Here is a 25498-nt window from a genome sequence, read left to right on the forward strand (position 1 = left end):
AAAAATCAAACTCTCCCAAGAAATGTACAGCCTTTACATTAAAAAAAGGTCCGGAAATATACATACAAGCATGCTAGACAACCCGTGCGCCCACCCCCGCCCCCTTTTTGCTCAAACGGTACTCGTTCTGATTTCGGCATGGTTTCTAACATTAGAAATTAAAAAAAATAAAATAACTTCTTCACTCTGTAGGAAATCCAGGGCTTGTACATTTCAGATTAATTCAGTAAAAAACCCACAAGTAAAATAATGCATATTTAAAGGGAAATATACAGATTTTCACACTGAAGTACATAAGATTTTTTTTTCTTTTTAAAATCTATTGCCATTCATTTATTTTGCACAAAAATGTATAAATATGTTACCAGTTTCTCTTAACTTAAAAAAATTAAATAAAAACAACATCAGATGAAAACTACTCCTTATTACCCCTTCCCCATATTTGTGGACTGAGGGTATTATTTTAATTTTTGCATTAGAATTGGATCTCTGGGGGGAGAAGTAATCCCTTAATAAAAAAACAGCCCGTTAAAAAGAAGCCAACCCAACTATAATCCAAAATTCAGGTGAATCTTGGGAACAAATAACCCCAAAGTGTTAAAAGATAACTTTACATAGTTTTCCTCACCAAGATTTTTTTTTTGTATACAAGTTTACAATCTTCATCTTTTAATGCTCTTCAAAAGGCCTTGAGAATTTTCCTTTCTGATTAAGAAAAAATAGTAATGCAATATTTTTAAAATCAATTTTACACTGTATACATTAGATACAAATGGTTTTGATACATCTGGTTTTCCCCCTGTACATTGCAAAACTCCTCCAGGTGGGTGGCCTGGAGCAGAGAATAAGAGCAATCCATTTACAGGGTCTTCTTCTGACCAATCCTTTCCCACCATGCATGGGATTACTTTTTTAATATTAATAATAATAATAATAATAACAATAATAATAAATCTGATTTAAACATTACATTGTCATTTCAAGAAAAATATTTAAATTCATAGAAATTTTCATTTTTTTTTAACCAGAAGAAGACAGACTTTCGGAAGAACTTCAAAACTGTTAAAGGATTCTCCAAGGGTGGCCGTATATAATGACCAAGTCCCTGACCCTTTTTTCCTTAGAAGCAGCCCAGGCCTGTATCCACTAGAAATGGGAATGCCCCTTAGACTTCTCCAATCCCAGGAGTCATTCAAACAATTTAATGGCTTTAAGCTTTTCTTTTAAAAACAAAAACAAAACCCTGACACAACATTTTAACTAAGTCAGGCTATTTTTTTTCCCCACCAGTGGTTTTCGTTTTCAATATCAACGTAACGAAGTAGCTTTTAAAAATTTCTCTAAAATATTTCTTACGAAGACTGGTGGGTGCCGTGGGGTGGGGGAATACACACATAATCGTTTCAAAATTGAGTGTACCTGAATGTGGATATGCGAATGGCATGCAGGAAAAATTTCCACATTGATCAAACTCCTCCTTCAACTCCCTTTTGCTTTCAATTTGGGTTTTTTTCCCCCTTTTTGGGGGGTTCCTCTCTGAAGCAGCCTTTTCCAATTTGGTCCCTTCCAGCTACGCTAACTACACCTCCCATGATCCCCAGCCTATGTACCAAACAATCATGCTGCTAATGGCTCCTGGTAATGAGATGCTGGTTCCCAAAACATCTGGATGCTGTCAGATGGGGGAAGGCTGTTTTCATGGGTTCCATAGTTTTCCACTGGTCTCAGCTAGTTTGCATTGCATGTTGTTTATCTAATTTACTTAAAAATCTCTCTGCAGGCCTCCTTAACTCAATGGGTCCACCAAAACAATAAAAAAAGCTGACTCTTGAGTTCTTCCTCATTGGCTCGTTTGAACTGTTCCCTGCTCCACCCCACCCCACCCCCCTTTCTAGGCTAAAAAGCAAGAGGTATACCAAAAAATAACCCCACTTCTCGGTGGGATGGAGTCGGATCACGTGCTGTACCTGGTCCTCTATAATTTAGTAGCCCCTATAAATAAATTAAAATAAAACAATAAACTGAACAAACTTCAGCGTATCTCCAGACCATTCGTATCTACATGGACGGGTGACAAACACATTCATTCGTCCCAATCCACTCTGACCGGAGTTCCAGGTACACCAAAAATCCCATGATTTTTCAACTAGCAGAATCGGTTCTTCGTCACAGCCAAGTTTATACGATGGTTTTCAAGGAACAGAAGAAGCTTTGGGCCACCCAGACTGGTCACGACAACATGTTGCTCTTCTTAGGCAGAGATCCATGCGCGGAAAAGAAAGGAGAAAGAAAGAAAAATGAAATGAGAGACGTGTCGTCTTCACCGTGGTCCGTTGTTCTGTAACGTTCAGCCAGCAAATTAACACTGCCTTAAAGTTGTAATACGTCCACTGCCTGAAACGCCTCTCAGAGATGCTGGCGGGCTCCATTTGGTAGGCTCCAAACACTGAAGACAATTCTCCTGCTCCTTGAGGAAACGGAGCCCGGCTCAGGCCCCTCCAGGCTGGGCCTGAACAGGCCGTGGCATGTTGTTCAAGTGGAAAGGGAAGGTTGGCTCGTCCTGTCTCTGCTATTAAAGGATGTTCATGATGGCATTGTAGAGCTGGGTGAGCACCACAAAGTGGACAGGGAGGCAAGAACCACGATCCTGGGTGGCAGGATTACAGGTGAGCCACGACAATGCATTGTACTGTTCCAGGACAAACCTACACCGAGAGAGAAAAGAAAGGCAGGTTGGAAGAAAGGCCCTGGAGGGACCTTCTCTGATCTCAACGTCCAGCAACGGAGGTCTGCTTTCCATGCAGCCTTTCGGAGATAAAGTGGCATCCTACCAAGCAAGGCTGTTCTCTCTGAAAATACACTGAGCTAACTAAGACTGCTAATCAGAAAGTCCAGCTATTCAATCTTTTCCTCCTTCAAACGCTGTTTGTCAGGGTAAGAATCAAGATGGAAGAAGCAGCAGGAAAACATGGGTGGAGGACAAATACCCAGCCATTTGGCCCAAACCCCGTCCCACCTTAAAATTTCAAGACTGAGACATCTGATTGTACAACAACAACAAAACCTTGAAGACATCCTAACTTTTCAAAAAAGGGAATCCTTGGCTTAGTGGATCATGATCACACACACACACACACACACGAAAACAAGCCCCAAGGACCTTCCTTTATATTTTGCATACACCCTCCAAAACTGCCAATAAAACTCCCAATGAATGCAGATGTTCCAGAGCAGAAGGCTGGTCAAAGACCAACCCTTGCCTTTCAACCAAAACAGGTACAGAAGATCAATTACCTTAGGACATCTGATGTGGTTTTGGAATCCAAGGGATGGGGAACCCTCTGGGAATTCCGGGCAGGAAGGAGTTCATCTGTCTGTGCTACGGAGATGTGATGATGCAGTGATGCCTATTGGGAGGCAGAAGACAGGATCGTGTGAGTAAGCGAATAGCATCCTTCTGTGACCCAAACTGGGGCGACTCCCCATGCGGCCACCCGCTGGGCAACAGCAAAACCAACCTTTAGAAAGAGGGGACACTGGTTCTGAGCCTGTGGACAGGAGGACCAGAACCACTGAGGAAGGTTCTCAGTTTTGGCAGTAGAAACGAAGTATCCCAGGGCGAGGGGCTGCTGCTTCAGCTCTTCGGGGGCTTCCCGGGAAAGGAGGCGCTCACCTTGGCTCTGAAAAATCAAGGTGAGGAGGTCAGTGCAGGCCAGTGCCTGCAGCGTGTAGGTATCAATGGGAGGAAGGTGTCCCTCATTACCGTATTCTCACCCAACTTGGGACACCATGTACGATGTGGAAAATTCTCCTCTTGGCCGTTGAGTCTAATAGCCGAGGGCAGGCAACTGCTCCCGGCATCTAAAGGCAGTCAGCCCGAACTCTGTTCAATGATACAAATGCTTCTTATATCCAGCCAACCAACAGCTGAGGCCAAACACCACCTTACCAGTTACACCGGCTGTGCAAGTCACTCTGCTCTCTTTCCTACTGCACTGTTGTTGCTTTTATCTGAAGCCCGCAGGACAACATTGGGGAAGACAACAAGTCAACAGCTAACCTTTCATTTGCCTATGAGGGAAGTGTGAATTCGTATCACAGATCTTGTCCTGGTGGCTAGGTACTGCTTCCAGTATCACAGGCATAATTATCCTGCAGGACAGCTGCTGCAAACAACTGTGAGACCGTGGTCACACCCTGCCTGTGCGTTTCCCCATTTCAGGTTCCACTTGGAGAAGAATGCCAGCCTAGAGAAAAGCTTAGACCAGTGTTCCTCAACCTTAGCAACATTACGATACGTGGACTTTAACTCCCAGAATTCCCCAGCAAAATTCTGGGAGTTGAAGTCCACATATCTAAAAGTCACCAAGGCTGAGAAACACAAGCTTTGATTGAACCCATGGAGCCACCCAGCCACGTGTTCTTTTGTGGCTAAACAAGGGGATCAGATTCCTAATGAAGAAGTGCCTCATATAAACAACTAAGAAAAAAAAATCCTCTACCCTACATTTTTCCAGTTACAGCTCCCTTTTTTTTTTAAAAAGTCCGAATAAGAAAGGTCCCCATTATTAAAAACAAAGCATAAAGCAGCCAAGGAAAGAAGTGTATGGGGCTCAATGACGAACAATCCTGTTTTTGCTGTAATAAGCAAAGGTGCCACACAAGTAATTGTTATACTGAAAAAGGAATTGTCCCCAAGAGTGAACTTAAAACCATAGTTATTTAGTACGTGGGACAAGTCAGGATTCACCTTTCCTACAACATCATGGTACCCACAGTCTCAAAAAATATCCACGCAAGAGTTGAGCGACAGCTCCAGCAGTTTAAACACTTTGGAAAACTACGAGGACTCTGCTCGAGCCGATTTGCTTTTTTCGTGAAATCAGCAGTGACCCATTTGACAGCTTGCAGAGCATCAAAGGCAGCCTGCCTGCTTAAAAATACAACAGCATGCCAGAGAAGCAACACTTGCTTGCAAATAGGAGCAATCAATTATAAAATTCACGGATGAAGGGATGCCGTGCCTTGACCCCGGGGGAAAAGATCACACGCTGCTACTTTTGTAAGAACAAAAATTACACCTCAATTACCAGCCTCGTGTTAATGGTTAAACTGGTGGCTCCAAAGGCATTTGCCTAGGAGAGGCCTCCTCGAGTTACCAACTCCCTGATTACTCATCTCATTGCAACAGAAAACTACAGCTGTGCAGAATAACCACGCCAGGTCGAGAACGATCCTCAAGGATGGTCAGGACTAAATAGGAATAACCAATGATCTATTGACTCGAAAGATTTCAGCGGCTGTGCGTGGAACAGGAAGCTGGTAGGCGGTCACAGACAGGCAGGCCAACAAAGCTACATTTCAACAGGGAAAAGAAAACGTAACGTGTGGACACTCATCTCTGACCTTCCGTACTTGGATTAATATAAATGCTAGAGATCGGAAACTCGGCCCTCCAGATTTTTCTGTCCCCCTAAGAACCCAGAGATCTGGTTTTATCTGCAGTAATAACCAGGGCTGTAGAAGGTTCATATTTGCTACCCCAAAGGAAAATCCGTACATCACCCACGTTTAAGAAACTAGCTGTGACAAGCCGTATTTGGGTAAAGTGATTTATTTCCCCCACTTTATTGTCATTAGAAGACATCCATTCGTTACAAGGTTTTGCTTTAAAAACAGCAGTTTACCTTGAGAAATAAGCATATCCTTTGGGATAACCTGAATATAAGGATTGCCCAACCCTGCTAAGTTTTCAAAGTGCCTTGAAGACCTGCCTGTTCCAGAGGGCACTGGGTGAAAAGATAGCACACCACACGGCCTGTAAAAGCATGGGCAACTTTTTGGATGCCGCGGGGAGACTATACTGTGGGTATTTACTGTTCCTTTTGGTTTGCATGATTTTAACCTTATTATGGCATGCCGATTATAAGCTTCTCATTTCAGAGTGGCACAGAAATCTGAGTAAATAAATAAATGTTTACGGTGGTAAGGCTGGGAAATTCACATATGCATGAATTATCAAGCATTATTGCAATTTCCCCATTAACCTTACGGTCATCCTCCATGCTTTCAGGAGGAGCAAAACATTATTCTTGAAGGAGAGTCTTGACAATGCTTGGTGCTACCATGTTTAACATGTACTGCCCACACATTTTCTAGGCAGAGTATAAGTAGTCCTCGCTTAATGACCACAATTGGGACCAGAATTTTTGTTGCTAAGCAAAGCAGTCATTAAGCAAATCCGACCCAATTTTACCACCTTTTTTGTGGTGGTCATTAAGCGAATCACCACTGGCTTTAAGCAAACAACGTGGTTGTTAAGCGAGTCACACTGTCCCCCATTGACTTTGCTTGCCAGAAGCCAGCCAGGGAGGTTAAAAATGGTGATCACGTGACCACAGGATGCTGTGACGGTCATAAATGCGTCACAGGTTGCCAAGTGCCCCAACTGTGATCACGTGACTGTAGGGACACTGCAACTGTCGTAAGTGTGAGGACCGATAGTAAGCCATTTTTTTTAGCACCATTTTAAGTCCGAACCTTCACTAAATGAATGGTTGTTAAGTGAGGACTACCTGTAACGGTCAAACATAAGAACCCCAGACAGGGACTCAATCTCATCTTTTGACATTATGCTAAGATTTTTACATCGACAAACCCTTTCCTTCTCAATTTACATTGCAGGTTATGCGGGTGAGGGAAACAAGGGGAGAAGAAACACTGCGCATGACGTCGAAACTATTTTTTTTCCTCCAAAGGAACCCCAGTTCTTGTAAAGTGGCTTTTCTCAATCAAGTATCTTCTACATGGCTGAGATTACAACCTCCACCACCATCACTGAGTCAAAAGATGGCCCCCCCAAAAAAGGGGGGGAAAAACAGCGGTTTTTCAGGAGCTGGAAATAGTGAAGATTTGTGAGCATTATCTGCCAGAGTGGCATGGAATTGACGAGCACTTACCCGGCTGTGCTGAAAGGATGGTCCTACTCCGATTCCAGGAGAACCAGGAGAAGGGACGGGGGAAGAATTTGGGGATGAGTGAAGGTTCCCAGTCATCAGGATGCCAATGTCATTGTCCATGTCATCCGGGAATGGGAGGTCAAACATGTCATCTCAAAGAGGAAAGAAGAGCAAAAGAAGAGATCAGTATTATTAGCTTGGCTGTGGTGTCTGTGTGGCTAAGTCAGGCTTAACTCTTGGTGACCACCTGGACAAGTCCCTGCAATTTTCTTGGCAACATTTTCAGAGGTGGCTTGCCATTATCTTCATCCTAGGGCTGAAAGAGAGGGACTGGCCCGAAGTCACCAGCTGGGTTCGTCCCTAAATTAGGACTAGAACTCACAGCATACTGGTTTCTAGCCTGGTGCCTTTAACTACAACATAATATCCATACCTATTGTTATTTTATCCAAGGAAAATTTCTGAAAACCAGGTTCTAGATAGATCTGTTTCTTCTTCTGCTAAACCAGTGTTTCTCAACCTTGGCAACTTTAAGATGGGTGGACTTCAACTCCCACAATTCTCCAGCCAGCATGTTGAAGTCTATCCAGCTTAAAGCTGCCAAGGTTAAGAAACCCTGTGCTAAACAGTAGGTGCAGACTGCGGCTGAGACTGGGCTCAAAAGCATCCCTAGAAATTGAATTAGAACCTAAGGTGCAAGTCAGCATCTAAGATGACATTTGCCAATCACTAATTTACTCCCAGGTGAATATTACGAAGTGTTACAAAGTTGTAACATCTATACCCAAACCTCTCTGTGTCCAAATACCCTGGAATTGCGATTTAGGGCTCCTTTTGAACGGAATCCAATTTCCAAGCCAGGTAACATATAGCAGTGGTTATTTCAGATAACAGGAATTTTCTAAATGAACAAAGAGAACAGTTTTACATGGAGAGGCTCCATAGTGTTACAAACTGAAAGCCAGTTGAGTACGATGAGAAACCCTGTAAGAACCAGCAGAGCCCAGCTGTGCTGGTTCGAATTGCTTAAACCAAAATATCTCTTCGGCTTCATTCCTAACCATTTGGCGCAGCCAATCCAGGTATGTTTATCTGGCTTGAAGACGCCACAAAGCGTTGCCTTCATTCTGCATAACTGACATTTCTGTCCTCCTACACAGTTTTGTTAGCAAGAATATGGAATGAAGACCTCACAAAAGTCAAGGTCTTTTCCTAGACAAGCTCCAGACAAACCTCAGGCCCCCCACTCCCCCCCAGTGGAAGAGCACAATTTTTTTTACCACCAGAAACAACGATGGTCAACTTGATACCAATGTTAGGTATCTTTTAAACTTACTGTGATGCCAGGGACGGGGGAGAGGCCAAGTTGGTGCCTTTTGGCATTTCAAGTGGTGGCCAAGGCCACATATTCACTACCATTGCAATGTGTACTTTTTGATGGAGATGGAGGTGTGAGAAAATCACCCGTGGTACATATAACCTGTCGCAGCTTACGCCTATCCAAAAGATACTTCCGGAAACTTTATCTATTTATCTATCAAATTTTTATCACCACCCATCTCCCACACATAGGAGGAATTGCTTCTTATGCTTCTTCATCTGATTAAGTGCAACAGAGAAAGCTCATAAACTCCATAATATGGGCTTTGATGCAAAGCAGGTCTGTGCCGAACGACTTAATGCTTTCTCCTTTTTTTTTTTAATCCATTCAATTGCATCCGATTCTCGGAGGCTGCTGGACAAGCCCCTGCAATTTTCTTGACAAGATTTCAGAAGAGGTTTGCCATTGCCTCCTTCCTAGGGCCGAGAGAGAGGGACTGGCCCAGGGCCACCCAGCTGGCTTCATTCCTAAGGCGGGACTAGAACTCCCAGTCTCCCGGTTTTTAGTCTGGTGCCTCAGCCACTACACCAAACTGGCTCTCACTTTACTGGTTTTTAACTGGCTTTCTGCTTTACTCTCCCTTAAAAAGAGAGTTTTGAAACCAAAAAGCCCATTTGCAGCTGCTATTTCTCCCTCAACTGGAATAGCACAACCCTGAAAGCACCACGCAACCAGAACCGGACACCACAGTCGGCATTTCATGCAGCTCCTTGCTACCGCTCCAAAATATTCTTGAATATTTTTGGCCTGCAGGCCTATAAAGAGTTCTCCCATTTCCAAAGGGCCTTTAGGGGAGAGGAGAGAACTCAAAAACCATGGAAGCTTGTGTCAGTTCTTTCGCAAACAAACAACTGCAGCCCAAATCACATTCAATGTCAGTTTGCAGCAGACACAGGAACTTTTCAGACGGCATCGAATCAAAACTTTATTATGGTCACAGACCAGCATTTTTTACTACTTTTTTCATGGCTATTTCTAAAGTCCTCCTTTTCTTATCCCCTTCCAAAGGCATCCGCCGCCCAGAGATTTCGCCAGGTTTATTCAGCTGGAACCCTATCTGCTCATGCTTTACAAATCTTAACAACTGCTACACTTGGCATCACCTCCAAGGCAGAAGCAAGAAAACAAATCACTTTAGAAACTGTTTTTTTTTTTTTAATAATTAAACACAGAAAAATGAGTTGCGAAAATTAAATCTAACACCCTTTTGGAAAACACAAGCCAATTAGCACGCAAAGCCCTAAAGGCCCAAGTTAATACAGGTTAAATATTTGTCAGCCTAAAGTTTAGATGGGGATTCGGAGGCCAAGAAGGGACAGCAGCATGTATGGATTAAGGGAAAGTGCCTTTTGTGAGGCCCACTGAATTCCAGCAATAGATCAAAGAGAGGGAAGGGAAGGGAAGGGAAGGGAAGGGAAGGGGAAAGGACACTGTCATATTATAACTTGTTTCCCAGTAAACCAAATATCAAATTCCTCCTACACAATTATATAGTATAATCCAATACTCTAATATAATATATGGTGGTGATGGGCTATCTTTTTTGGTTTGGGTAGGATTTTAATTTGGTTACAGATTTTAGGCATGAGATTACGGTTTATAATCAAGGGAAAATTTCTTTCTGTGTTAATATACGTAATGGTATAAGCTGCCTAGAGTCATCGTGATTGGACGATATACAAAGGCATGTGTAATTTAATATAATCCACCAATGCAATATACTACCAAGTAATATTGTGTAAGGTAGTACATATATAGTAAAATTCCCTGCAATTTATGTAAAGCTTTGTTGTTTATTCGTTTAGTCGCTTCCGACTCTTCGTGACTTCATGGACCAGCCCACGCCAGAGCTTCCTGTCGGTCGTCAACACCCCCAGCTCCCCCAGGGACGAGTCCGTCACCTCTAGAATATCATCCATCCATCTTGCCCTTGGTCGGCCCCTCTTCCTTTTGCCTCCCACCCTCCCTAGCATCAGCACCTTCTCCAGGTGTATGTAAAGCTAAATGTAGTTATAACAAATCCCCTATGCGCAGGGGAGCATAGGTGTTTTGCAGAAGGCTTTGTGATTCCACTGTGAATCCTTCATGGTGACTTGGGGTTTTTTGCCGGCTCTGCATCACCCCTGCCTGCTCTGCCAGCTGCCCTGCCAGGAATCTAAGCTCTGCAGGAACTTGCTAATCAGGCTCAATTTAAGCAATCTGTGGTTTATGCTAACCACAGGAAAAAAAAGAATAAGAAACATGAACTGCTTTCCTGATGTATTTCATTTCAGGGAGAGAAAAAGGTTTCGACTCCTCTATAAGGACCATTTGTACCATTCCGTTTCTCAAGCCTGCCGAGAAGATAGCAAGGCAGCGCCCATTCAACCAGAAACCCAGGAACAGATTAGCAAAGGGGTCAGCTGATCACAAAGGGACAGTTCAGCATTTCTGGAGGCCCGTTTCTCACGGAGCGACAAGAAGCTTCTGCGGTAAAGCTCTTCATTCAAGGGACTTTATTGTTTAAGGCAATCAGGGGGTGGGCGGCGGTCACCCGTGACTTACAGCTGAAACTTTCTGATCGCGCGCCAAAGGGGAAGCCCGCCTCCTTCCCAGCAACAACTGACTTACCATTATTGGGGCTGAATCCATCTTCATTGGGATAATTTGCGGGAGCGACCTGGATGGTTGCAGAAGTTGGAAAAACCAGGATGTGCGTACAAGAGGCATCCTGTGGAGTATTCAGTTGAGAAGATTGCAGATTAAGGGCAGTGCTGCGGCCAAACACGGAACCCATGGTGACAGCATCTTGCAAGAGAAAAGGAACAGCAGGCTTATCAGGCTGCAGACTGACTCAGACACCATCTACAGGTAGTCCTTGCTTAACAACCATTCATTTAGTGACAGTTCAGACTTATGACGGTGCTGGAAAAGCTACTTGCAAGTGGTCCTCACGCTTATGACTGTCGTGGCACACCTCCCCTCACGGTCACATGATCACAGTTTCAGCACTTGGCAACCAGTTTGCATTTATGACCATTGCAGTGTCCCATGATCGCCATTTTCGACTTTCCCGGCCAGCTTCTGGCAAGCAAAATCAACGGGGAACTACATAATTTGCTAAGCGTCCATGTGCTTTGCTTAACGCCCATGGTGATTTGCTTAATGACTGCTGTAAAAAAGGTAATAAAATCAGGTCAGATTCGCTTAAGGACTGCTTCGCTTAGCAACCAAAATTCCAGTCCCAATTGTGGTCTTTAAGAGAGGACTACTTGTACAAGGAGGTGAGCAGGGGAAATTAAGATGACCAAGAGCAGCCTTGCCGTGGACAAGAAGGTGACCTCAATGATTCTCCTATGCTCCGATTCTTTCCTTAGGTTCCTGATTCAGACCAACTAGAGTCCCCAATTCTACTTCATGAGCCCACTCTAATTACAATGCTTTCCAACACTGATTTTCAAAACTAAGAGTTGGAGTGGGCTGGTGTCACTGTAACTGGAAACTCTGATGGGTTTAAGAGAAACTACGATGGGTTTAAGTCTCTTAAAACTTCTAATAGAAATATTGGGGGAAAGTGTCCAGTTGGTATACAAGGCAACTGATCAGGCCAGGCAGAGGCAGATTCCTCTCCAGGCGTTTGTCCGCAAGCACGGAAGGTTTTAAAACAGGCGGAACGTGGGACGCGCACACTGGTCTCACTCCATTTCCTTCTTAACATCCATGCGCTCACCCAGAGAATCTACCAAAGCAGAGCTCTCCATGCGCTTATTTGAACACAAGGAAACATCTCTGTGAAACTGACCCTGTTTTATTAGAGGTTTGGATCATGCAGACGGCTCTACTCACGTTGAAGCTAGCTAGAGTTTGAAGTTCTCTGTACACTCAGGGAAATGCCTGAGCAAAGCCGGTTATGTGTGAACTTCGCCTGCCTCTGACGGTCCCTGTTTTCCAAAGCCTGGATGAGGAGCAAGCTTTTATACTCTCCTCCCTATCACTCTCCCACATTCTATTTTTTCAGAGCGTTGAGCAAATGGCATGGTTACTTGGACAGACGCCTAGCTAGATGGACGTGCCCCTTGTCAAGCAAAGCCAAATAACTGGGGGCGTGGGTGGGGAGACAGCAACGGGAAGATGTTGGCACAGCTAAATCCCACTAAGCCCATTGTCAGAGAGCTGGGCATAATTACCTGGCATCACCACAAATGACCCCTGTGGCTCCATGGCAACCAGGCAGGCGCTGAGGATGGAGGGAGAATCTGCAGAGGAGATGCCACACATCCGACACACCTCCTTCAACTGCTTACTGATTGTCTGCAGGGAGCACTCTCCGAGCAGGATGCTCCAGTCTGGAAAACAGAGAGGAAGGAAATGCAGCTGCCGTCTAAAGAAGCTTTGCCCAACCAGAAGCCAAAGCAGAACAATACGTTAGCCCTCTGCTTGTGGGAAAAGAACATCCTGGAGGGCCAGGACTGACAGTGTTCTGTGTTACTACGTATTCCTTCCCTGTACAGTTCTGCGATCACGTCTTGTTTCCTTCAGCATCGTTTTCAAGTCCGTCGTCCTCAGATGTTTAAGCCCTTGTTTCTCCATTGCTTCTCTTCATGTACCTTTCCTGACCAGCTCTGCTTTGCATCTATTCTCTACATCTTCCTCTCTTTTCTCTAATTTGACTCTCCTGGGTCACCCGCCAATAAGATGCTTCCTTTGTACATGCTGTTAAACACGCTGCTCACATGGGGAGAAATGCCAGAGTACATTTACCCTCAAACTTACCCAACAGCCTTTCCCCTTAATTATTTTCTTCATAGCAAGAGGAGTATTTAGCGGTTATTTTAGCAACCCATTCTTATGTCCTACTTTGTGCCTTGAAGCACTTTTTCACCCCTGAAACACCCTGAAAGTGACCAAAGCGGGGCTGTCTGGATCCAAAGCGTTATGCACATCTCTAATTTATGCCCTTCCTCTCATTCCCTGCAGGCCTTCGAAATGTGTGGAGCCACCTTAATTTCTAAACCTTCAGCCCAAGAAGACTCAAATATAAAAACACTGCATCCACCCCGTATAAAAGAAATGAGCCAACTCAGCTCCCTGCTTCTGAGGGATTAGTGAAGGTAGAAGGATGAAACTGCCTAATCTCCCAAACCTTGCAGGGTTTTCCATTCTAATTACCAGGATGACATTGCAACATTGCTTTTTAGACAGCCTGGCTCCAGAGCAAGACAGTTTCTATTATTTCGCTAACGTGCTTTAAAAGGATAGTCTAGATTGGCAGTTCCAGGTCAGTGAGAGTCCCACGAAGGCAAACCAGGCACGTTTGTAGAGATCCTGCAGCTAAAGAGGGAAAGGGGAGATTCTTACTGGAAGCCCAAAAGCAGCTGGATAGTGATGGGTCAACCTGCTATCTAACCAATGGAAGTAGGGGAAAGTGGGTTATGGCACACCCATGTTTGAAGGAAACCATACCTTATGCTTTCCACATGTGTCTAAGTAGGTGAACATGTGGAGGGGAAGGGCTGTTGGGATTCAAAATAACCGATCAACAATCAGTTCTGACAGTGCCGCAAGCTCCTAGTGTCAGACTTAGCAAACTGGGAAAGGCCTTGAAGCCCAGATACCTTTCAGCTCCCCGTGGCCAAGCCGCCCAAGGCGCCCAATCACAACTCTCCAGGGAAGTGACGTCATCTGGATGATCCCAACACACCATTCCCATAGCTTCTGCAGGCCAATTTTACGTGATGAGACTTTGCACCTCCGTGGTCTGGAGGGAAAAGAGAGCAGAATGCATACTTGCACTTCCCCTGAGACTTTTGCCCTGTGTCAGAACTTAACCCCTGGACTGTAAGATACGCAGTGATTTTTCAATTAACAGTTTTAACCCAGTAAGAATGGCGGATGTTTCGTTCAGCAGTTATTAGGGAGGCCGCAGGTCCTCTACCACTATTCTAAACTCCCCCATCTGCAATACCGGAATAATAATTCCGACTGACCCCACGGGCCCATTGTAAGTAATGTGTGAAGCATCTCTGTGCTGTAACACAATGGTCTTTTTTTTTTTTTAAGTATAGAGCAAAGCCTGAACCTGGCCAGAGCAGCTCTCTTTGAGATCTCAATGGGATTTTGAAGGCGCGTCCCCCATTTTTTTATAGCGGGATATAAAAACCAGCTACACAAATCTGCAGGTTTATTTCTTCTCACATAGACAATTCAAGAGAACCTTAATGAAACACCAAGGTGAGCATACTGAACTTCCTTAAAGTCAAGGAAGACCAGCAATTTATAATGCCCCACACGGTTTCTTTCAACTCTTTGCAACTGAGGAAAAGAAATAACCCTGTCCCCAAACCTACTGAGGGCTCTTAAATTTAAATGCCAGTAGCTCATTCTCCCTACCCCACCAAAATAATTGAATGCAAAACATACCATCTGCTACAGAGTTGATGGAGGAGCCTAGAGTTTGCAGCTGGTTTGTTGGCTTGCTTTCTTAAGCCTACCTGTTTGGCAAATCGATGTTGACGATGCAGGTTTCCAACAAGTCACCGTGCAGGTCAGTGCAGGAGGCCAGAAGCCAACGCTGATCATGAGAGAGACAATACCCAACAAACAGCACATTGTACTTCTGGCTGGCTTCGCCAAAGGTCTCCCCAAGCTCTGTCTGCTTGTCTTTGATAGGTGCCAGGATGAATGGAGGGGAGTACAGCTGAATGGGACTCGGCCGCTACGAGAAGATATTGCAAAGAGAGAGATACAAATGAAGGAAGTGACAGGTTGTCCCAAGTTGAAAAAGTGAAGTCAATCCATAAAGCTTTGGGCTGATTCCGGTTTGGGATGTGCCACTCGCTCAACCTCCAGCACCGAGCTTGCTAACGTTGTGAGATCTACACATTTAGTATAAGCACCTCAAGCCCAAGTCACGTTCTTCATTGGACCCAGAATGAACGTTGTGCCCATGTTCTTCCTCCACTTTTAAAAATTCCTCTTCTTCTAGGGTTTGTTAAACCAGTTTCTTACTGCACCTGAACAAGGACGTGAGGATTTAAGCCTTAACAAGCCTATAATCCATTGCTGCTCCTATCTTGCAAACTCAAGATGGGGGCCAGACCATAATCCAGTTTTTTGGGTTTGGATGAAATGGGATCCAAACCCTGGAAGAACGGAAGGTAAAAAGGGTGAAACTCCGGCACATTATGCATTCTTGCTTTTCTTATTAAAGAAAAAAAAAATACAGAAATATCTCACAAAGGGTTGTGTGCCTATGAGTCAGGATTCATAAATTAACACCAGTGAATTCACTACATTGCAGCTGGGTTTTCTTAATAAGAGTAATAAAGTATTTCACCAATACTGAAGACAAATGCCATTACCACAACATAAAATATTTTAATCAGACGTTAAATTATGGGTTAACCCACAATATTTGCTATGGAAAAATTGGTATCCTGGGTCTATCAGTAACAGCCTGGTAGCACTTTTTAGGACTAACCGATTTTTATTCTAAGGCATACGTTATCCGAAAAGCGAACCGCAGCTCGAAAAAGCTCTTAAAATAATGCTTTAAAATAAAATTGGGGTCTATCAACGTGGCCACATTTGACAAATTACGTCACTGCTGGGAAGGCCTCCGGCAGTGGAGCCTAATGCCACCTGAGCCGGTAAAGGGAAATGCTGACTGGCGAGCCCCTGATTTGGCCTCCCTTTTACTCACATTAACAATATACTTCAAAGGCCTGATGACTGGAACCGCTCTACAACCTTGCCCACCCCTAAGAAGAACAGCAGCACAAACTTTCATAGTACCGCCCAGTTAGCCTGCTAATTGTGCCTACTAAGCTGTATTGGTCCGGCAGGCTGGGCACGCCACGGGTCCCATCAGTCAAGGAACATCAGCTGGCAGGACTAGGAGACAAGCCTTCTCTGCCGTAGCGCCTGCCCTCTGGAATATTCTCCCCTCCGAGATCAGGATGTCCCCGATCCTGTTGGCCTTCCGTAAGGCCGTGAAGACCTGGTTACGTGCCTGGGCCTGGGGCCCCGAATGCGGTAATGGTCCAATGATTCAAACAGAGGTGAGAACTGAAGTTGTAACAATATGTTAAAGCCCTTCATGGCCTGGGACCAGGTTACCTGAGGGACCGCTTTCTCCCAGTTGTCTCTACCCGTCCAATTCGACCTGGTAGATGGGGCATGCTACGGATCCTGTCAGCCAAAGAATGTCGGTTGGCAGGGACTAGAAGACATGTCTTTTCAGCCGTAGCTCCTGCCCTCTGGAATATTCTCCCCTCCGAGATCAGGATGTCCCCGATCCTGTTGGCCCTCCGTAAGGCCGCGAAGACCTGGTTACGTGCCTGGGCCTGGGGCCCTGAGAGTGTCAAGGGTCCCGTTTCTTGGCTATATTAACATCTATGCGCTGTTTACTTGGCGACCATATATATTTAATTTGTATTTTTAATTGTTTTAACTGTTCTACGGTTTTTACGATTGAAAGCCGCCCAGAGTCACCTGCTGAGATGGGCGGCTATAGAAATGAATTAAATAAATAAATGTGCCTGATTCCTCTGCAATAAGCTATTGGACTGGCTGAATCAGGAGAAATTCATAGCCTTCAAGCAAGCAGGATGCAGGAAGGGTAGATCCACAATGGAACAGTGCCCTGCCGTACAATTTCAAACTTATTTTTCAGTGCCCTGCCTTACAATTTCAAACAGGAACACACACACAGACAGACACACGAGGGCAGCAGCCTTCTTTATAGGTGACCTTTATGATTCAAAATTGGCCTTCCATTCTATGCCAAGGGACAGATTCTGGTGGAAGCTGTCCTTCAGCTCCACTAGTTAAGAAAGATGCTGAATGAAAATACTGTCACCCAAGTTAGATGCGATCACGCTGGCCGCCGGTCTGTAGACATTGCAATCTGATAAGGTGTGAAATGGAGTCATCTTCTAGCTCTCTTGTTTGTTTGTTTGTTTGTTTTAATTATATCTCAAATTTCCATCACTGCCCATCTCCCCCAAAAAGGGGACTCTGGGCGGCTTACAATCAAAGTTCAATATTTATACCACTCAGTGGTAGTATGTACTGTTCTAATGAAAAAGGAATGTCGCTCTCCTGATCTTAGGGGCAGCAGATGTATGCCGACGATGCAGCAATTGTTTTGCTTATTTGGGTGGACTTTCAGAGAAGTGTAAGGTCTTTAGTGGAATATCGTGAAGAAGGAAAAGGGCTTACAAACAACCACTCCAAAGCCAAAAGCACGGTCTTCCCAGGACGACTGAGCCGCCATAAACAGCAATGGCAAACTGAGAATAATGAAATTGGGTGTGTTCCAGCTTTTGTAATTATAATTGTAAACCTGGGTGTAATTTTTTAAGTATCTGGAAGCTGGAGAGGACAAATCAGACCATTACTTCCAGAGCTAACAATAGTGCCAAGTCAATTCTGGACCTTTTCCATTCTAAAGGCGATAAACGTGTACCTGCCACCATCAAGCTTTTTGAAGCTAAACTGGATCTCAGATGTTGGACAGTGCTCAGGTTTGAGCCAGAATGATCTAAAGAATCTAGGGTGAATCTGGAAAGACTAGAGAGAGACAGAGACAGAACGAAAAAACCCTCAACAGCCCAAGGATCTACAACTGGAAGGGTGAACAATGCATCCTCTCGACCTCCACAAATCTAATAGCAGAGCTAACTTGTTTTGCACATGAAAAGACATTTGGTAATCTTGGGGATTACCACTGGCTTGACTTGCTCCATGTTTCCAGTTACTGCTATGCAGGTCACTTGCTATGTCTTGGGCTTTGTGATAACTTAAGTCCAAGATTGTGATTTCATACCTGGTTGGTTGGTTGGTTGGTTGGTTGATTCAATCAATCAGTCAATCAGTCAATCAATCAATCAATCAATCAATTTATACAGCTGCCCATTTCACAATAGTGACTCTAGGCAGCTATACAGATTAAAACAACAATGGCAGCATATAACCCATGATGCTCAAGATTGAAACAGTAAACCCCAAATCATAAAAACCACATCACCAGTAGAGCTCACCTAACTTTACAGGTCTTCGGAGCCTTGTGAAAGGCTGACAGGGTTGGGACCACCCAGATTCCCATACGGAGCAGCGCTGCTACTTCTTCTGTAGAGGGAGGGGGCACATAGAGGCTGCGCTGGGTTACACCACTCACCTCTGAGTTCTTGAGAGTCATCTCAATGCTGGCAGCTGGTCCAAAACCAGTCAGAGACTTAATGTGAATCTGTGTGGGTAGCGGTCGCCTGCACTGGCAGTAGACTGAAAATGCCAGAGATTTCAAGTGCTGAATATAAAAGATCTGCTCGTCCTTCATGGTCTGCAGCATGTATTGGCAAGGCACAATCTGGAAAAACAGCAGAGCCAGGATTTGAAAAATAAGCTACACTTCTATTTTCTGACGTCTATGTCCAAAATAGGGGACGCGGTGGCGCTGCGGGTTAAACCGCTGAGCTGCTGAGCTTGCCGATCGGAAGGTCGGCGGTTCGAATCTGCGTGGCGGGGTGAGCTCCTGTTGCTAGTCCCAGCTCCTGCCAACCTAGCAGTTCGAAAACATGCAAATGTGAATAGATTAATAGGCACAGCTTTGGCGGGCAGGTAATGGTGTTCCGTTTAGTCATGCCGGCCACATGACCACGGAGGAAGTGTCTACGGACAAACACCGGCTCTTCGGCTTTGAAACGGAGATGAGCACCACCCTCTAGAGTCGGACCCGACTGGACTTAATGTCAAGGGAAACCTTTACCTTTACCTATGTCCAAAATACTGAGGCCTTGCTATATCACTCAGTTGCAGCAGTAAAGCAGAGTGTTTATGACACCTTAAAGATCAACAAATGGAACACACTGCAGACTACAATCCACCAGAAATGCAGAAAGGTAAAAAGGCCAGATACCGAATGAAGAAACTACTCAGGGCAGTAAGAATAAATAAGATCACCTCGGGAAAGGAAATGCTATAGATAGCCATTTGGCATGTATCACAGCTCTTAAACTGTTCTTCTGCAATACAGCATACATTTTGCAGCAGTCTAGGGAAAACTCACTCAATCCTGTTTGAGATGCAATCATTACAATGATCCAGAGATAATCTGGTATCAAGGAAGGAGTCCTGTTCGTCATTTGGAAGCAATTTTCTTCAGCGTGCCTGATGCTTTTCTAACTCCGCTGCCTTTATGACAACCTCCAAAATGCAAGTCCCTTTCAGAGAAGTGACAGTTAAGTCTGGTTCTCATAAACAACAGATGTGATAGGAAATGTGTGTATCTGTATTGTTTCATTTCCAATTGTAAAGGGTGGCTTTCTCCTTTCTGCAGAAATCCAAAATAACATAAATGTCTCCACATAGATAAAAGAGACATCAAAGAGAAAATCTTAGCACAGATATCTTCTGTCATATTCATTTTCAATATGGAATATTTTTACCAGCTTCCAGCAGGGAGAAGCTCTGACTATCTTCTGAAGTATTATACTCCAGGTACATACCTATTATCTAAAATATTATATCCCAGACTTGAATTTACTTTCCCAATTGCTTTTGAGAATTCTGCTTCAAAGTCTTTTCTGCATTTCACAAAGAATAAGCCTTAAACCGACTGCAACCAGCAACTTAAAACCTCTTGGATATAGTAAACCAATCACGTATTTAAATCAACCATCTTTTTCTGAGACCCTTTTCTCCTTGTCTCATCACAGAAAGCAGAAAGGTATTAATCTCATCAGACACAGCCACATTCACACAGGAAACAGAATTAGCAAAGTATCTTCCTCTGAACAGTGATGGTTGATTATTATAAGACATAATTATATGAGCAGCATGGCACATTTCTTGTCCCATATTACAGAAATGTGATTTTTGTTCCCAAGGCACAATAAAGATGTGTAAGGAACGCACTGCTGAAAAAATAATGTGTGCAAGCTGTGCTTTCAGGACGAATCTTGAAGAAGAAAATGTGCTTTATAAATGCATCTTATCCATTCACTCGCTCATTCATTTGGCTTATAGTACCACTGACTACCACAGGACCCTCTGTGGTTAGCAGTGTTCTCTGGATAAAAACATCCATGGCAAATAACATTATGACGTCCATGGTAGAAAAAAAAAATAGAAGATCCAGACAAGATTTTAAAACATCATGGAAGAGGGGTACAACATGCAGCTTCTCCCAGGATGGCTGTGTTGATTGGAATTAGAGAAGGCAATCCTGCAGGTATGTGATTGCCAATCTACTGTATATTGGGCTTTACAGGTCAAAATTAGCACTTTAACTGCACCTGGGAACCAGTGCAGGGCCAGAAACATGGGTGTGGTTGGCTGTCGCTGCAATGTTCTGGTTAACAAATGGGCCCTTTGCTTCAGTACCAAGCAGATACCACATAGAGAGCATTGGGGTGGTCCAGGTAGGGAGGGAGGAGGACAGGAATCACTGTGGCAAGTTTGTTGCATTACCACCTTGATTTCTATGAGCAATATGCCATCGGCTTGGAAATCAAGCTATCGGGAGGTGACCGTAAGATACAGAAGAACTGGCAAAACTGCTCCTGGACCTTGACTCAACACGATCAACTCCTTGACTCAACACGTAAGACTCAGGCTGATCTTCAGCAGCAGCAAGCACACATTCTTCTTCCAGCTCATTTAAAAGCCTTCTGCCTCTTTTGAGGAAAACTCACCTGAAGAATGAAAGAACTCCTCATGTTTTCAGGGAGGTTGTCCAACATTTCGGTGTAACAGCGCATCAAGCTCAAAAGCCAGAAACTGGCAGAAGAAGATTCCTCTTCTGCGGTATAGGTGAAGGGGTCCACCATATAGATGACAACAGCTGGTGGGTAGGCATGGCTGTCTGCAGACTCAGGTTCTGTGGGGATTCCTATCCTCTCCCTCTCTGCAGAGCTAGAAAAAGAAAGTTTAAGTATGCACTGCATTTTCCCTATTAGGTTACAACCCATGTGCTTGATAGTACGAGTACGCAAGATTTGAATCCAAAAAGGTCCTGAAGATCCAATGTAGGCACCCTTGGTATACCTGCTGGCGTCTCCTTAAAAGGGATACATCTTTTTCTGGGCTCACACAGCACCCACACAGGTTCGGGAAGTATGTGTGTGAGCTCAGGAGGTGTTACGGAGATGCCAAGAGGGTGAAACCATAGATCACCCCCTGCTGCTCCTTCCATAACTCAAATGCCTACCTCCCTGGGCCTTCACAGTTTACCAGGTGAGTCTGGGAAAAAATGTGTCTCCTTTAAGCAGCTGTTAAGAAGTACAGGGAGAGTCCCTGTGCCAGATCCAAAGTGTGTTTGTCCATTTTGGATCCAAATACTGCATACTTCAAGTAGACAGGCTGACCACAGCAGAGAGAGAGCCGGCCTGAAGACAACTGACCTGCAGTTTTAAAAAAATAATTAAGAACGTATCATCTTAGTATTAAGGATTACCTTGGCATGTCCCCGAACCTAAAGAATGGATTGAAGTAGGGCACAGGCTATTACCCAGCACGAAGTTTAAGCATGCTTGCTGAAATTAAGAAGCCTGTCTCTCTGCATAACAGAATTATCCAGCAATCAAGTTTGAACAGAACAAACTTTATTACAGTCAGTGACCAGTGCCAGGAACCAACTTTTGCTATAACAATCACAGGACCAACAGGAAGCGATACATGGCTGATTTCTTCCTTATTGGGACTCATCAGACATATGCAGCCAGCTCTGTTTCTATGGGGTTCAAACCCTCTACCAGAAACTAATCTCATGGACCATTACACTTTAGATGACTACATTCACTGCATTGGCTATAGGAGCTATCCAGGCCCCAGAGCACAGAAGTATTCCAGGAAGGAATATATGGAATCTACCAGAACGGTATGTAGCCTCTATAACAATGAATGTTATGTCAAAGCCCATAAAATCACAAGTCCATCGATTCAGTGGCCAGAAGGATTACAATACATCTCTAATTTAACACTAGTCCTCAGTGCAGAGAGGAAAAACCTGGCCACTGTTTCTCCCATTGGGATAATGCTGAGAAGAGGAAAGATACTTAGAAGTGGGATGTTCTCCTGGGAAGCAAAGTGTGATTCAGAGTGAAGTCTCTATGTAAAGCCTGGCAGAAGAAACAAAAAAGCAGTATGTGCTGTGTGGTTCTCCTTCCTCACACTTATGGGGGCATGATGTACCTTTGCAGACCTCCCATATGGAACGACCAAGGAGGAGACATTGAAACAAGCGAGAGGTAAGTTCTCCGAAACTCAGACTATCTTGTCTTACCAAGGCATCCTCTAGAAGGTTTCTCAACCTCAGCAATTTTGAGATATGTGAAGTTCAACTCCCAGAATTCCCCAGCCAGCCATGTTGTAAACTGCCCAGAGTCCCCCTTTGGGGGGAGATGGGCGGTGACAAAATTAAATAAATAAATAGATTCTGGAAGTTGGAAGTCTACATATCTTAAAATTGCCAAGGTTGAGCAGCACTGCCTAGAAGGTTGGGAGCACAACTCCCAGAGTTCCCGAACCAGAAACTCAGGCAAAGAAGTCCCAATGTGTATGACGTTCGTCAAGTAGGAGGAGAGTGAGATAACAAAAGTAAAGCTAAGAGAGCGCCCCAACTGAGAAAGGTGGACTTACTTTTCCTGCCCTTCCTGTGATTGCTGCGATGAGACCTGCCCTGCCTCTGCATCTCCTCCCGGGACTGTGCTTCCTTGGGGTCTCTCTGTGGGAATTGCCCCAGAAGTTGGGTTTTGACCTTGAGGTAGGCCTCCACTGAACCCTGAAGAGGAGGTAGTGCTTGTCTGACTAATACTGGATGTGGAGGAGGAGGCTGACAGCTGGGGCACTGCGGACCCTGGGGCTGTACTGGTGCCCACCGGGAGACCAGTGGTCCCATTAGTTGTGGAGGTGAAAGAAGTGCCAGCTGGGGGAGCTGCAGATCCAAGACAGGCCGAGTTGGAGGAAACTGATCCTGCATTCCCAGATACGGTTTGCTCCAGGTTTGATGATGGTGGAGGTGCAGTTTGGTGTTTTGGTGGCAGCAGCAGGCTGCTATCGAGTTGCAAAGTAGCTAAGTAAGGTGCTGAAAGGACAAACAGAAGCAAAGATTTCAAAATGATGTAAAGAAGTCCCACACCAAAGCCAAAATACACTAGACAGTCCAGCCTTTCTCAACCTTCTGACCCTGGAGGAACCCTTGAAATATTTTCCAGGCCTGGGGAACCCCTGCACATCCAGGCTCAAATATAGGCCACAAGTTACAAAATTTATTATATTCGTTTCATGGGTAGGTGTCGTTTCTGCGGCTGCTCATAAGCTTCCCAGGAGCTTCTGACTGTCCATTGATGGAAAGGGGGTACTAGGCTAGACAGCTCTCTGGCCCAGCCCATCAGAACCACCTCTCTATTCTTCAAAAGGGTTGTCACAAGCCTATCAAAATACTACGTCTATGTTTCCTGCACAACTTTGGTGAAAGGGAAATCCATAAGGAGAATGCAAACAAGTGTCACAGGCAGGCAGGTGCCCTCTTAAAAAAGAAGTGCCTCCCCACGTTTGCGAATTAAGAGAAATGGTGGCCAGGAGGTGCTGTTCCTCAGCTGCTGCTCAGGAATACCCTCCTTCTAGAATTAAGACTTGCTTTGTCCCTTCTAACCTTCCAGAGGCTGCCGAAGATGCAACTTTTCCAAAGAGCATCTGGCTAATAGTTTGGATTTACTGTACTATGAATGACTTGGACCGATTTAACGGTTATTATTGTATTTGGGTTTTGTTACGATTCTGTCTTTCGTTATCACTATTATGATAGTTCATGCTTCTCTCGTTGTAACTTGAACTAATTAGCGGTTGTTCTAATTTCTTTATGCTGATCACAGGCATTTTAACCGTGAGGGATGTTTTTGTCAGTTAAGTGCCACGCCGGTAATGCTTTGGCAGTACATAAGCAGAATGAACGAACGAACAAGTGAATGAATCCTCCTGCTTCCCTTTCTTACCTAGGTGGTGACGACAAACTTGCGCATAAAGTTTGAGCCTGGAATGATTGTCACAATCTTCATTGCCCCAGGGTGGGTTAAACCAGTCGCTCACAAGCTCATCTGCCAGCTTCTGGGCCACCGTCTTTCCCACTCGCATGATCCCATCATGCCACACTTTACAGATTGGTTTATGTTGACCAAGCCGACACATCTAACAGCACAATGAGGAAACAATGATTTCAGAGGTGTGAGTTACATACTACAGAACAGTTAACCATCTTTGCATACCACAGCCAGAATAAAAACATAACCTATCTTTTATTCTGTTTCAATTAAAGGCAATACATTGCTTACCTGCAGAAACAAAGTGGGAAATACATTGTGGAGTCCTTGGTGCTCTCTGAGCCTTGTTGTTTTCTTGCAGACGTTTCATTGCCAGACTAGGCAACATCTTCAGTGCGCACTGAAGATGTTGCCCTAGTCAAGATGTTGCACTGAAGATGTTGCCTAGTCTGGCAATGAAACGTCTGCAAGAAAACAACAAGGCTCAGAGAGCACCAAGGACTCCACAGTTCAACCCTGAGCTACAAATATTTGCTTCGATTGGGAAATACATTTCCTGTTATTTCAGTGAGGTTTAAGTGCCAATACTTTAACCTGCCTTAAGATTCAGTGGGACAAGGCATGCTAAATGCACACTGGATGCCACACTAAATTAGCAAGCGTGTAACAGCAAAGCTTTCCCTCTCTATTCAAACTTTTTGCAACAGCAGAAATATCAACCAAATCTGTGTTACCCATCTGGGGTAGTGCTTAAGCATTACTGCATTCCAGTGGACAGCTAAACTGTTGTCTTGGATAGACATCTCTGAGAATGGAAAGTAACCAAATTGGTATAAATAATAAAATCCATGTGGAGCTTTTCACAGACCTGTATGTGTTGAAAATTTGCTCAAGTGGAATGCCCCAGTTAACAGGTTAATAGCGTTTTGGCCTCCACTCTCAAATCTATTCACTCATATTTTTTATATGAGAGCTTGTTGTTTTAAAGAATGTATTCCTTTACTCCTCCCATCCTGGATTAGCTATACAGGTGGTCCTCAGGTTATGATGGCAATTCTGGCAGTCCTGGTTGCCATTTGTTAAACAAGGACCACGGGGGGACATTAAGCGAGGATCTCACATGACCACAACTTCCAACT

The 25498-nt window shown here is 44.4% G+C and overlaps 1 protein-coding gene across 2 annotated transcripts in view; it reads right to left on the reverse strand.

The window, feature by feature from the left end:
• Positions 1 to 928: 928 nt before the first annotated feature.
• Positions 929 to 25498, reverse strand: part of MED13L (mediator complex subunit 13L) — a 156539-nt gene continuing 131969 nt past the window's right edge. For both annotated transcript variants that reach the window (XM_063315733.1, XM_063315732.1), the window contains exons 20-31: positions 24315 to 24507; positions 22960 to 23404; positions 21015 to 21234; positions 18500 to 18688; positions 14811 to 15034; positions 13935 to 14077; positions 12507 to 12665; positions 10951 to 11127; positions 6960 to 7111; positions 3519 to 3680; positions 3295 to 3407; positions 929 to 2705 (exon numbers count right to left, since the gene is read on the reverse strand). In XM_063315733.1, the coding sequence (XP_063171803.1) occupies positions 2573 to 2705; positions 3295 to 3407; positions 3519 to 3680; positions 6960 to 7111; positions 10951 to 11127; positions 12507 to 12665; positions 13935 to 14077; positions 14811 to 15034; positions 18500 to 18688; positions 21015 to 21234; positions 22960 to 23404; positions 24315 to 24507 (2310 nt within the window). In that variant the 3' untranslated portion in view covers positions 929 to 2572. The remainder of the gene's footprint in view (positions 2706 to 3294; positions 3408 to 3518; positions 3681 to 6959; positions 7112 to 10950; positions 11128 to 12506; positions 12666 to 13934; positions 14078 to 14810; positions 15035 to 18499; positions 18689 to 21014; positions 21235 to 22959; positions 23405 to 24314; positions 24508 to 25498) is intronic.

Source organism: Candoia aspera, chromosome 15 (assembly GCF_035149785.1).
Source record: "Candoia aspera isolate rCanAsp1 chromosome 15, rCanAsp1.hap2, whole genome shotgun sequence".
Lineage (NCBI taxonomy): Eukaryota > Metazoa > Chordata > Lepidosauria > Squamata > Boidae > Candoia > Candoia aspera.